Here is a 14,651-nt window from a genome sequence, read left to right as displayed (position 1 = left end):
TCCTGGTATTTGATGTAGTATATGAATTTCCCGTTCAGTGATTAATTTGTATTTATTTGTTTCTTTTATTGACTATTCAGGGTGCTCATTTTAAAGGGCTTTTTTCACTGATACTCCTAAATTATACAACTTAAGAAAATATGTTGGAAGATGAAGAATTCAAGGAAATATACAGATTTTAAAAAACACCCAGAGGATAATAGTACTCTAAAACTTTATTAGAGGCTAGGCCTTTGATCTTGTTGGTCATGTATCTCAAACTTAATTTAAGAGTCAGAAACCATCTTTACTTGTGAACGTTTAAATGAAGACAGAATTAGGGGTCCTTGTTTAAAATTTGTTTTACTGAAACATCTTTTATTTTAAGGGGGACAATCTTAATAAGACATGAAGGAAAAATCTCTAATTTGTATATATTACAAAATCTGTATCACAGACCACCAGTATGAATTACAAAAAAATCTGTATGTCATACAGATTTTGTAATAGAGAAAATCAGGAATTCAGTACTTCCATTTATACCCAGATGACAGCTCAGTGTTTAGCTAAAGCAAATATGTTGTTTTTGATAAGACAAGAGAGGACATTATTCATAATGATTTATAGTTGAAAGCATAAGCTTTGATTTATTTGTTGTATAGGTTTCACTTAAGCTAAATTGATGCTTCGTTACTTTATTACATCTATTAACTGGAATATCTTTTCAGGTAAAATGTTTCAAGCACCAGACCTTACTGTGATTGTGGAATTCATATTTATGTTCTATAAGGAGAAGCCCATTGATTGGCTCTTAGACCATATTCTCTGGGTGAAAGTCTGCAACCCTGAAAAAGATGCAGTAAGTTAATTTCTTATGAAGGTGGAAGAAGCTTCTTTTTTATATTTTGTGAAAGTGACTTTTACAGAGCTAGATTTTGTAATTAAATAGTGAAATAGGTGTTTCCAGTTAACATTTCAAGTGCTTGCCTTCTTTCTTGAACTGACAAAATTTCTATAGTAGAGGTACTTTTAAGTAGCAGTCTGAAAATCTGATAAATCGGTAAAGCCCACCTTTCTTTAAATAGGCTCTGCTATTTCATTACTGTTGACTGTCGGTGTTGATCATATCTGTCCTGTGTGTGTTGTTATTTCAGTTTTCTTCGTATTCTCTATCAGCTTTCTTTTTTCAAATACATTGGGGACAATATCAGACCCCTGTCCATCTGGAAATAAGTAGTAACAGAGAAGTAATATTTTATACTAAAGCAATGGCAAATCTAAAAAGTACCTTTTAGTTTATTACTTGGAAGAAACCAGTGTTCATATACACTGACCTATGGGATGGTGGTGGTGACTGAATGATGATTTTTGCTTTGATTATTCAAATATCAAGTTACTTTCTTAGAAATCTTAATGCAAAAATTAAGAGTTTTTCTTGCCCAATTTCAATTACACCTCTGGAAAACTCATTTTATTTTATTTGGTATAAACATAAATAAAATATGGATATACATTTTTTTCTTTTTATTCAATCTTCAATCTAACAAATATTCGACCTAATGAAATTATTTATTTATTTATTTTTATTGTTGTTCAAGTGTAGTTGTCTCTGTCCCCCTGCATTCCCTCCACCCCACCGATCCCCACCTCCCACCCTCGATCTTAACCCCTTGGCTTTGTCCATGTGTCCTTTATACATGTTCCTTGATACATTCTTAAAAATGAATAAATTTTGACATGTAATAACAAGTAAACGTTAATTTAAGCATATGTCATTATAGGGTTGACTTAATAGTTATTCTAACAGATGTTCAACTTAATTTGATCTTATACTCCCTAGAATAGTTCTGTCATCCTACCTTCCAGTTAGCTTTTAGGACACTATCTTCTGGTATCTATAAAGGTATCATTGCATTCATCTTTCTTCTACTTTTTTTTTAAATAACCAGTTTCTTAGAAAGAAGAAATATACTGAAATATAGTGAATATTGTTGAATATAGTGAAACAGAAGAATATCTACTTTCTAGCATTTAAATTGAATATATAAATTGATTTGAACAATTCATTTTTATGATGAAAACCATACCTGTGTTTGCTTTGTAAATTACAAGAATTTTTATTTATAGGACACAAAGAATGTCATCTTTACAATCCTAAAATATACTTGCATTTAATTGGTCCTATGAAGTTTAATCTAATATATGGTTAGGTTCTAAAATGAGCTCTTGAAGTTAAAATCTCTGATAAAAATTAAAACAATGAAAATCTTTAAAATCACTGGTAAATTTTAGTACACAGCCCTTTGTCCAGTTCTGTCTATTCTTTTACTCTTAGGCCACAATGTTTCTATGGTCTGTAATTCTTCAGTTGCCTCATTAGGCTGTCAAAGAAACTTTTTCCTCTTACTGTACTTGCTGGCAACTGCAACAGTCTCTCCGACAGTGGTCTGGGGAACACTTCAGAGCTTTCACACATTTCTCCACAGGTCTGTCAATGGGCCGTGACGTAGGCCCACATGTGTCCATTGCCTGTGGAGTGGTTGACTCAGTCTCAGCCCCCATTTGTCCTTTTCTTCTCTTCCTACCTTTGTTCTCCTCCTTCCCTCTCCCTCTCCTTCCATTTGAGTAGTTGAACTTGTATGCATAAAATATACTATTTCATTCCTATTGTTAGAAATAATGCTAACCTATTATTTAAATTTCATAAGCCAGTCAATATAGAAAGGTTGGTGATTATTGAAATATACAAGGTGTTATAATTTGGACCTCTTAGTCATAATGTGATTTATGACAGAATTTTTTGTGTATGTAACAGATGTGAGGGACAGTTTGTCCCCCCAAAATCAGGCCTTTTAACACCCAGTAAATTATTGGAGGTCTTTCAAAGTGGAAATATTTTTTAAATTATTTTATTGTTGTTTAATTACAGTTGTCTGCATTTTACCCCCAACACTCCCCCCAACCCCAGCCAAAGCCACCTCCCTCCCTTGCTTCCACCCTCCCCCTTGTTTTTCTCCATGTGTCCTTTATGTTCCTAAAGGTTCCTAAATGTGTCCTTAAGGTTCCTAAAAACCTTTCCCCCATAGTCTCCTCCACCTCTCCTCTGGTTATTGTTAAATTGTTGTTAATTTCAATGTCTCTGGCTATATTTTGTTTGCTTTTTTCTTTTGTTGATTATATTCTAATTAAAGGTGAGATCATACGGTATTTGTCCCTCACTATCTGTCCTACTTCACTTAGCATAATGCTCTCCAGTTCTATCCATGCTATCACAAAGGGTAGGAGCTACTTTCTCTTTGGTATGTGGAATTCCATTTCTAAATGTACCATAGATTTTTGATCCACTTATTTACTGATGGGCACTTAGGTTGCTTCCAGTACTTGCTATTATAAATTGTGCTGCTATGAATATTGGGGTACATGGGTTCTTTTAGATTGGTGTTTAAGGGCTCTTAGGATATAATCCCAGCAGTGGAATTGCTGGGTCAGAAGGCAGTTCCATTTTGAGTTTTCTGAGGAAATTCCATACTGTTTCCCACAGTGGCTGCACCAGTCTGCATTCCCACCAACAGTGCACTAGGTTTTTTTTTTTTCTCCACATCCTCTCCAACACTTGTTTGTTGATTTGTTTATGATGGCCATTCTGACTGGTGTGAAGTGGTATCTCATTGTGGTTTTAATTTGCATCTCTCTGATGGCTAGTGGTGCTGAGCATCTTTTCATATGTCTCTAGGCCCTCTCTATGTCCTCCTTGAAGAAGTATCTGTTCAAATCTTTTGCCCATTTTTTAGTTCAGTTTTTTGTCTTCTGGAGTGGAAGTCATATGAGTTCTTTACATATTTTGGAGATCAAACCCTTGTCTTGAGTTATCATTGGCAAATACATTTTCCCATATAGTTGGTTTTCTTTTCATTGTAATGCTGTTTTCTTTAGACATGCAGAAGCCTTTTAATTTGATGAGGTCTCATTTGTCTATTCTTTCCTTTATGTCCCTTTCTTTAGGGGACATATCCATGAAGATGTTGCTGCATGGAATGTCTGAGATTTTCCTCCTGATGTTTTCCTCTAGTACTCTTATGGTGTCACGACTTATATTTGAGTCTTTCATCCACCTTGAATTTATTTTTGTGTATGGTGTAAGTTGGTGATTAAGTTTCATTTTTTTGCATGTAGCTGTCCAGATCTCCCAACACTATTTGTTGAAGAGGCTATTTTTCCTCTATTTTATGCCCCCTTTTTCGAATATTAATTGACCATAGAGACTTGGGTTTATTTCTAGGCTCTGTATTCTGTTCCATTGCTCTATATGTCTGTTCTTATGCCAGTACCAGGCTGTTTTGATTACAGTGGCCTTGGAATATAGTTTGATATCAGGTATTATGATCACTCCTACTTTGTTCTTCTTTCTCAAAATTGCTGCAGCTATTCGGGGTCATTTATGGTCCCATATGAATTTCTGAAATGTTTGTTCTATATCTGTGAAATATGCCATTGGTACTTCAGTAGGGATTGGATTGAATCTATAAATTGCTTTGGTTAGTATGGACATTTTGATGATGTTAATTCTTCCAATCCATGAACATGATACATGCTTGCATTTGTTTGTGTCTTCCTTAATTTCTTTCTTTAGTGTTGTGTAGTTTTCTGAGTACAGGTCTTTTACCTCCTTGGCTAGGTTTATTTCTACTTATTTTATTTTTCTTGTTGCTATATCAAATGGGTTTTTTCCCTGATTTCTGTTTCTAATATTTCATTGTTGGTGTACAAAACTGCCTTTGATTTCTGAATGTTGACTTTGTATTCAGCTGTTTTGCCAAATTCACTAGTAGTTTTTTGCCAAAAAACTACTAGTTTGAGTAGTTTTTTGGTGTAGTCTATAGGATTTTCTATGTACACTATCATGTCATCTGCAAAGTGATAGTTTTGCTTCCTCTTTTCCAATTTAGATGCCTTTTCTTTCTTTTTCTTCTGTGATTGCTGTGGATTACTTCCAGTACTATGTTGAATAGGACTGGTAAAAGCAGGCATCCTTGTCTTGTTCCTGATCTTAGTGGGAAAGCTCTAAGTTTTTTCCCATTGAGTATGATGTTGGCTGTAGGTCTCTCATACATAGCCTCTTTTATGTTGAGGAATGTTCCCTCTGTTCTCACTCATAGTAGAAATGTTTTATAAATATGTCTTTTTCAATATGTTGTTGCTCTAAAAGTTTATGAAAAGTCATTGAAATGAAGAGTTGATGAAAGCATGACCAGCTAGTCATGGCTACCTTGAAGCACCAGACTAACTCCCATTGATAATCCTGCTGACATCATTGATGTCTCACTATGATCAAGTTTGAGGTCAGGTTGTAATCTGAAGTCTGAGTCATGAGTCACTTTAAATTGAAAAGTAGGTGTCCTGTAACTGTGCCAAGACAGATTTGTCTGTGAAACATTTAATGTGGTTTACTTGCTTATATAAGTTGTTGCTTCACATGTTCAGGTTGTTTTCATGTAATAAAATGTTCCTTATACTATTTGCATATTCTTCATTCTGTTATCTTTTTGTATATTTTTTCTATTTGACCTAAACCCCTAGTTTGGAGTTTATGCACTTTAATATTAAAAGTCAAGTCTATTTTGACATATCTTGAGAAATGGTTGAAATTAAATTTTTAGCTCTTCCCTTAGATGTGCTTATTTTAAGTTTCTGCATCATGTCTGTTTATCAGGTCAGTAGTAAGTCTATTAATGCCTCAATGAGGACCCTAAAAAATGTGATTTGTAATTATGAGATTAAGTTGGATTTTCTTTTCAGTGTTTACCTGAAGAACTTCTCATTTTTCAGGTGACAGGATTTCACTTTATAATGTAACACTAACATGACTTTTTTCCTAATTAGAAACATTGTGATAGACAGAAAGCAAATCTACGAATTCGCTTCAGACCTTCCCTCTTTCAACATGTTGGTCTGCATTCTTCACTAACAGGAAAAATTCAGAAACTTACGGTTGGTGATTTTGTTTGATTTTTCTCATTAACATACAATTTGTTATGTAGTGGATTATCAGTACTCTTAAGTATAAATAAGCTATAGATTGTTTTAATTGCATATATGTCTTTCCTCCTAGGATAAAGATTATATGAAACCATTACTTCTAAAAATCCATGTAAACCCACCTGCAGAAGTATCTACTTCTTTGAAGGTCTACCAAGGACATACACTGGAGAAAACATATATGGGGGAGGATTTCTTCTGGGCTATAACCCCAGTGGCAGGAGACTACATCTTGTTTAAATTTGATAAGCCAGTCAATGTAGAAAGGTTGGTGATTATTGAAATATATTTGGACTTACAGTTAAAACTTCTTTTTGTGAGTGATTTATGATGGAATTTTTTGTGTGTATAACAGATATGAGGAGACAGTAGGTTCCAAATGTTGGGTTATAGTATATATTTTTATAACTTGATAAGAAAATGGGTGTGGTGTTTTCAGATATAAAAACATTTAGCATGTTTGATAAATTCTTTTGCTATGTTTAAACATATATTTAGTATATTTTTAATGCTTACATGTAGAACTGTGCCACAAAATCTCAAATTTGTATTCTTATCCTTATCCTGGAATATCCCTTAAGATTTGAGTGAGAGCTGGTTGACTATTTAGAATATTGGTTGAAATGGCAAGATTAATATACTGTGACTATCTCTAAACTCCAGATTATATCCACTCAATGGTTTTGCAGTTGTTGGGTTACTTTTATTACATCATGGAGGAATTCACAACCCTTTTATGTTTTCCAACATTTACATCCATTGTATAAAGCTTAGGACTCTTTCTCTCCATTTTTTATTTAGCGTCATGAGTCCTTCAGACTTTCTCAGCTTTGGCTGTGTTTCCCAGACTGTGTGTAGCATATTCACATGTGATCCCCAGAAAAGAATACAATTCTTTAGCCTGTGGTTTATTATGTTATGTGTTCTCCTGAGAGGGTCATTTGGCTTTTAGAATATGCCAGAGGTCATTTGGAGTAATTCTGTTTAAGGTGGACAAAAATAATGCATAGCTATAATATTTTTAATTTTCTTTAGTTACTTTAAATGGATTCTAAGGAGAAATTTAAGTGTGAAAATGTTTTAAGCAATGGGGTATCACTGGAAAAAACATAGAAGTACTGTTAAGTAATATTTTGTACTTAAATGAGTATGTAATATTTGTTATTTAATGTTTATTTTTATACTATATAGTGATTATCTGGGCTTTGAGGTATTGTTTACTACACTCAGAGAAACAACTATTTTCTTTCACCTTCTTGATGAACAAGAACAGCCTCAAGCATGTCTATTGGTTTATTTTTAGCAAATGAAAATTTCATTGAAGAATCTGCCTAAAAACCTCATGTATTGAAGATCAAATTTTATAACAATAAGTACAAGTACATTTACAGTAAATCTCTGTAAAGTAGTATTTACATGCTGCTACTGAAACTCATATATGAACTTTAGAAACTAAAGTTCTAGTAGAAACTATTAGAAACTCATTTATGAACTTTAGTGTTCTTGGATAGGCCCACCCTTCCTAGGACAGAAGAAAAGGAATCACTTTTTGATTTTCATAATAACTTACATGCTAAGAGGGGGAAAGCAGAAGTCGTATTTATCAATATAGACATGACGTGTTAGGAAAAATGTTTTCTGACTATATAGCATGATATGTGTTCATTATACAAAAATTTAAAAGTCTGAGGATAAGGAAAAGAATCAGAACTCCAAGGACACCATTGTGACCACATTGGCACATTTTTTTTCTTGGTTATTCTGTGTGCTTTCTACTTTGAGGTCATAGTGTACATGTAATTTTATATCTTATATTTTCTAGTATTATACTCTGTCATATATGATTGTGAACATTTTAGTGGCTGCACAGGCATGGCTCCACCATCATTTACTTCTTTTAATGTTAAATTTTTAGTGATATTTTTTCACTATGGGTAATTGCATATCAAACAGCTCTGAATCAACTTGTCTAAACTCCAGATTATATCCACTCATGTTTTTGCATCTATAGATGAGATACCAAATGGCGCATGGTTATATAATAGAGCATTCCAAGGCAAAGAAGTCTTAAAAACACATGTCTTAAGAAAATTCCAGAAGTAATGTTTGGTGTAGCTTAGAAGTAGTTGCTTATTAGGGTCCCTGACCTGTGTAACATTTGCAAAGCAAGTCCTCATTGTAGATGCCTTCTGCCCACAAATATCATGCTGTAACCATGTCGGAGCTCTGTTGTAACTATTACTTGCTGAACATTTTTAATATGCAAGGTACTTTTTTGTCAGTTCTCATAAACCTCTTGATAATAGTCATGTGAGGGTGAGAATATCTGCATTGTACAGATGACACTCAGGTTCAGAAAGCTAATGCAACTTGCTAAGGTGAAAATTCTAGTAATTGGGACACCTAGAACTTGGGTGCAGGTGTTTGTGACTACTAAGCATAAACTTTTAACCAATTGAGTTAACTAATCTTAAGTTATAGATTTGGATTTAGATATGCTTTTTGTGCCCTGTCTGGTTTCCACCCTCCTCCACTTACCCACACATACTAGTTTTCAGAGTATCAAAACATAAGAATAAAATACTCATACCCAAAGAGTGTTTTAGATTTACCACAGTATGTCATGTAATCAGTCACTATTCAAATATTTGTTAACACGGATAGATGGAATTATTCAGATGTTTGGGATTGGTTAAGTCATTTTTACTCTACTAATACTAAAATTATTTGTATTGGATAAAACTAGTCTTTGACCTTACAACAACTTATATCTGTGCTATAAATTTTCCATGCAGAAAATTTTCCGTGCAGAAAATTATCTCTGATCAAGACATAGTATTATAATGCAGTTTTGATTATTCCTATCAATAAGTACATATATTTAAAGCCATATAAACAGCAACATAAAACTCATAATTTTAAATCTTGTTAAGTACATTATTATGTTAAATGACAAACATGCACCTTCTAATAGAAGGCATTAATATGTCACCCAAGGCTTGCAATCCTTCAGTTTTTAATTCCCCATAATTCAGAACATAATGTGCAGTTACTACAAGTTCTAGTGTCAGCTTCTGTAGAAAGCTTCCTCTGCAGGAAGGCCACCTTCTTGAACATTTGTAAAGTTTAGTCTGACTTGTATTTTTATTTTTATGTTTGTATTTTTAGTTATTTGTTCCATAGTGGCAACCAAGAACATCCAGGAGATATGCTGCTAAACACATCTGTGGAAGTTTTGCCTTTTAAGGTATGACTATTTTTTCCCCTTAATTTTCCTTAAGAATACCAATAGACTTGGTTTGAGGCTATTCTTATTTATAAGGTGAAAGAAAATTTTCATTATTGTGGGACCTCATTGGTAATATTAATTTCTTTTGAAATATGGAACACCTACTATATTGTCTTGTTTGCCTTATTCATAGAATGAGCCTTCATTTAGTTTCCTGTTGGAAAATACTTGGAAGTTTATACTAGGAAATTAAATGAATCATTCTTTTACTTTAATGTTTACCTGCCATTTGTATTTTGAGTCCTCAAATACCATGTGGTTTTAATGCCTATTGATTAGAATTAATGTATTGGCCTCTAAGGAATGCTTAGATCTCTTTCAAGTTAGCACACAGTTCTTGTGTATATTTTTAATAGAAATTAGTGTTTTATTAAGTTGATTTGAATTTTAAATTATCTAAAATTTAAATTCCTAATCACCAGTATATCGTATACAGGTTCAGATGATAGTTAGAGAAAAGAACATGCATTAACCTTAAAAGGCTTATCAATCCCATAAGCCTTTTAAGGTTTAAGACTGAAATGATATTTTCTGTTTTTAGATATAGCTGTGCCACAAATGCCATTTTTATTTTTATTAAAATATATTGATAACTTATCTTTGTTTTAAATGGCAGAGTTTATAAAATTAATGTTTTTGTTTTGTTTTAGAGTGAAGGTTTGGAAATAAGCAAGGAAACCAAAGATAAACGATTAGAAGATGGTTATTTCAGGATAGGTAATGCCTACTTTAGACTGGTAAAAATGTCCTTGATTATTTTGAAATTAACCCTAAAGTAATTTTAAATGCTTTCAAATGTTCAACAGCTTTAGGATTACAATTACCACCAGTGCACTCCAAATTTGATTTGTTCTTATGTTGTATTATCTTGACCCAACTAGGATTTCAGATCAAAGGTTCATTTACTGGTTCCCCTTTTTTTCCTCTACCTGCCATTTGTTGATATTCACATCAGATAATCTGCCTTCAGCTGCATTTTGCAGTCTTGCTGCTTTACCTTAGCTATTCTCTGGTCTCGGCAATATCTGTATTGCCAGATCACCTGCTGTGAGCATGTGTAACACCGACTTTTTTTTTTATTGCTCACCACACTTTTTGTTGTCACCATTCATCTGGTTGCCTGAGCGTAACATGGGGAGATACCCCGCATACCACCCCATGCATTTTACTGCCCATTAGCATAAATATGTCCATAGTGATCTAGGCTTTGTGCCTCTGTATCTGAACCAGAGAAGGACTGCATCTGCCTCTGTCCTTTTGTTGGCTTTCTAGAGAGCCACTGCAGTTACCTTTTAAAAATGTCACTATTATTGAGTTGGCCAAATATATTGTTTAGCTTTTTCTGTAAAATAAAAGGCACATTTTTCATTTTCACCAATAACTATTGATTTGGATATTTTGAGTATGTTTGCCATCTTTCACTATTGCCTTGTAACCTATAGAAGCCAGGGCTGTTGCTAAATAAACATCTTGCAATACATAACACAGCCCCATAGCAAGGAATTATGTGGCCAAAATGTCAGTAGTACACAGAAGTTTTGAAAATCACTTTCGACATGTTCGATTAGTCATAGCACCTTTTCCACACACTGCACAGATTTTGTTTTTTTACGTTTCAGTGGTGTTTTTACCTTTCTGGAAATATTAAAGCATAATATCCTGAAAATGTTGTGTATCTTCTTCCATCTTCAATATTAAAATGGCTACACAAAAATTCACCAATTTTGATAAGTTTTTCAAAATATATTTGATTGATATGCTATTACAGTTGTCCCATTTACACCCCTTTATTCCCCTCTGCCCTGTATAGCCCCTCCCACCCACATCCCCCCTTTATACTTCATGTCCATGGGTCATACATTTAAGTTCTTTGGCCTCTACATTTCCTATACTATTCTTAACCTCCCCCTGTATACTTTCTACCTACCATTTATGCTACTTATTCTCTGTATCTTTTACCATTCTCTCCCCCTCTCACTCTCTTGCTGATAACCCTCCGTGTGATCTCCATTTCTGTGATTCTGTTCCTGTTCTTGTTGTTTGCTTAGTTTATTTATTTGTATTTTTTAGGTTTGGTTGTTAATAGCTGTGAGTTGTCATTTTACCGTTCATATTTTCGATCTTCTTTTTCCTAGATAAGTCCCTTTGACATTTCATATAAGGGCTGAGTGATGATGAACTCCTTTAACTTGACCTTATCTGGGAACCACTTTATCTATCTGGGAGGCAGATAAAGTGCTTCCCAGATGAAGTGTCTCCCTTCCATTCTAAATGATAGCTCTGCTGGATAGAGTCATCTTGGATGTAGGTCCTTGCCTTTCATGACTTCAAATACTTCTATTCAGCCCTTTCTTGCCTGTAAGGTTTCTTTTGAGAAATCAGCTGATAGCCTTATGGGAATTCCTTTGTAAGTAACTGTTTCCTTTTCTCTTGCTGCTTTTAAGATTCTCTCCTTATCTTTAATCTTGGATTATGTACTTATGATGTGCCTTGGTGTATTCCTCCTTGGGTTCAACTTCTTCGGGACTCTGTGAGCTTCCTGGACTTCCTGAAAGTCTATTTCCTTTGCCAGATTGGGGATGTCCTCCTTTATTATATTTTCAACTAAGTTTTCAATTTCTTGCTCTTCATCTTATCCTTCTGACACCCCTATGATTCAGATGTTGGAACTTTTAGAAGATGTCATAGAGGTTCCTAAGCCTCTCCTAATTTTTTTGAATTTTTATTTCTTCATTCTATTCTGATTGAATGTTTCTTTTTTCCTTCTGCTCCAAACCATTCTTTCTGATTTGAGTTCTGGTTTCTTTCCTGTCACTGTTGGTTCCCTGTATATTTTGTTTTATTTCACTTTGGGTAGCTTCATTTCTTCCTCCGTTTTGCTACTGAGCTCAGTCAGTTCTGTGAGCATTCTGATTACCAGTGTTTCGAACTCTGCATCAAATAGATTGGCTATTCCCTTGTCACTTAGTTGTTTTTCTGGAGCTTTGATTTGTTCTTTCATTTGGGTCATATTTCTTTGTCTCAGTGCACCTGTTACGTTATAGGGGGGCGGAGCCTTAGGTGTTCACCAGGGTAGGGCAACCCCTTTTGCTGTGTTGTGATGCTATATGTGGGGAATGGGTATGAGAGGGAACAGTGCCTCTTCAACTCTCTGCTGGTTTTCAGTCACTTCCCCTACTACCCACAAATTGTGGTGCTGATTCCCCAGTCCATAGGTTTGTGTACATTCTAGGACCCTATGGGTCTCTCCAATGAACTTCTGCTGTTAGGCAGGGAGTTTCTCCTGCTGCCACATCAACCCCATAGATGTTTTCAGTCAGAGGCCTTGAGGCTTTTTTCCCCTGCACTGGAACCCTGGGTTGTGCAGTCAGGCTCACTTCTCAGTTATTCCTCTGGTTTATCAGCATTCGATAGTGGGAGAACCCAGTCTGCAAGCTGCTGCCTCGCCCAGTCCACCAGACACCACCCGCTCACCCTGGTCCTCCAGCCACTGCCTTGCCTCCAGTCTTCTCTGCCCTGGATGCCCATCTCCTCCCCTCCTACCAGTCTGGATGAAGGTTTCTTCTTTAACTCTTTGGTTGTTGGACTTTTATACAGTTCGATTTTCTGTCAGTTCTGTTTGTTTTTGTTTTCAAATTTGTTGTCCTTCTTTTGCTGTGATTCCAATGTGTCTGCTTACTTCTCCATCTTGGCTGGAAGTCTCTGATAATTTTTTTCCAAATGCATGCCATTATGACTGCTGTCAAAATACAGTCTAACAAAATTGTTTTGAATAATGTTAAAGACAACTAAGAGCTGTCATACAGAAAAAAAGTAACAGACTTTTGGATCAACCCAATATAATTATGTTAACCTAGATAAAACCTAATAACTTTCCATTTAGATTCCTTAGTTCCCATCCACGTTCACAACTTGTTACTTTCCTCCTATTCTTTATTTCTCCAGTCCCAAGGCTATTGGTCCTCTCATGTCCCATGCTCTCATGGGCAACCATGTTTGTGGATATTTTTTTCAACTGAAATGATCAATCGACATGTCTCCTTCTAGTGACACTTTCTCACCATTTTTAACTAGTTTAGTTGCCTCTCTCTTTGGCTCTTCATACCACAGGGTATGTACCCGTACCGTGTCGTCATAGTTCAGTTCTGTGTTCTCACTGTGGAAATGAAGGGTTGTTGTCACATAGGGCCTTTCACTTGATAGATATCAACTCTGTGAATGGCTGTATATTTTCTTTTTTTAAATATATTTTACTGATTATGCTATTACAGTTATGTCATTTTTATCTTCCCTTTATTCCCTTCTGCCTGGTGGTACTCCTGTTCCCTCCAGCATTTGCTCCTGGCTTATTTAGTTCATGTTCATGGGTCGTACTTATAAGTTCTTTGGCTTCTCCATTTTCCATACTATTCTTAACCTCTCCCTGTCTGTTTTGTACATATCAATTATGCTTCTTATTCCCTGTACCTTTTCCCCCATTCTCCCCTCTCCCCCTCCCTGCTGAAACCCTTCATGTGATCTCCATTTCTGTGATTCTGTTCTTGTTCTAGTTGTTTCTTTAGGTGGTGTTTGTGTTATGTTCAGTTGTTGATTGTTGTGAATTTATTGTCCTTTCACTGTTCATATTTTTTATCTTCTTTTTCTTAGATAAGTCCCTTTAATGTTTCATGTAATAAGGGCTGGGTGATGATAAACTCCTTTAACTTGATCTTATCTAGGAAACATTTATCTGCCCTTCCATTCTAAATGATAGCTTTGCTGGATAGAGTGATCTTGGATGTTGGTACTTGGATGAAGAGACTTGAAGAGTTCTTCCCAGCCCCTTCATACCACTAAGGTTTTTTTTGAGACATCAGCTGCTAGTCTAATGGGAACTCCTTTGTAGGTAACTGTCTCCTTTTCTCTTACTGCTTTTAAGATTCTCTCCTTATCTTTAATCTTGGGTAATGTAATTATGATGTGCTTTCGTGTGTTCCTCTTTGGGTCCAACTTCTTTGGGACTCTCTGAGCTTCTTGGACTTCCTAGAAGTCTGTTTCCTTCACCAGATTGGGGAAGTTTTCTTTCACTATTTTTTCAAATAAATTTTTAATTTCATGCTTTCCTCTTCTCCTTCTGGCACCCCTATGATTTGAATGTGGGAACATTTAAAGTTGTCCCAGATATTCCTAAAGCCTCCCTTCATTTTCTTGAATTCTTGTTTCTTCATTCTATTCCAGTTTATATATTTATCATTATTGATTTGAGTCCCAGTTTCCTTCCCTTCACTGTTGGTTCCCTGTTTTTTTTTCTGTATTTCACTTTGTATAGCCTTCACTTCTTCCTCTATTTTGCGACTGTATTCAGTGA

The 14,651-nt window shown here is 35.0% G+C and overlaps 1 protein-coding gene across 4 annotated transcripts in view; it reads left to right on the top strand.

Annotated features, from left to right (window-relative positions):
* The window catches only part of MGAT4A (alpha-1,3-mannosyl-glycoprotein 4-beta-N-acetylglucosaminyltransferase A), a 125,553-nt gene that overhangs the window by 102,139 nt on the left and 8,763 nt on the right, over positions 1 to 14,651 (top strand). For 2 of the 4 annotated variants that reach the window (XM_037137186.2, XM_037137183.2), the window contains 5 exons: positions 708 to 838; positions 5,860 to 5,967; positions 6,089 to 6,282; positions 9,184 to 9,262; positions 9,955 to 10,021. In XM_037137186.2, the coding sequence (XP_036993081.2) occupies positions 708 to 838; positions 5,860 to 5,967; positions 6,089 to 6,282; positions 9,184 to 9,262; positions 9,955 to 10,021 (579 nt within the window). The remainder of the gene's footprint in view (positions 1 to 707; positions 839 to 5,859; positions 5,968 to 6,088; positions 6,283 to 9,183; positions 9,263 to 9,954; positions 10,022 to 14,651) is intronic. The other 2 variants (XM_053664528.1, XM_053664529.1) reach the window with 1 other exon arrangement.

Source organism: Artibeus jamaicensis, unplaced genomic scaffold (genome assembly GCF_021234435.1).
Source record: "Artibeus jamaicensis isolate MK-2021 breed Jamaican fruit bat unplaced genomic scaffold, CSHL_Jam_final contig_384, whole genome shotgun sequence".
Classification (NCBI taxonomy): Eukaryota; Metazoa; Chordata; class Mammalia; order Chiroptera; family Phyllostomidae; genus Artibeus; species Artibeus jamaicensis.
This window is presented reverse-complemented; position numbering and strand designations above follow the sequence as displayed.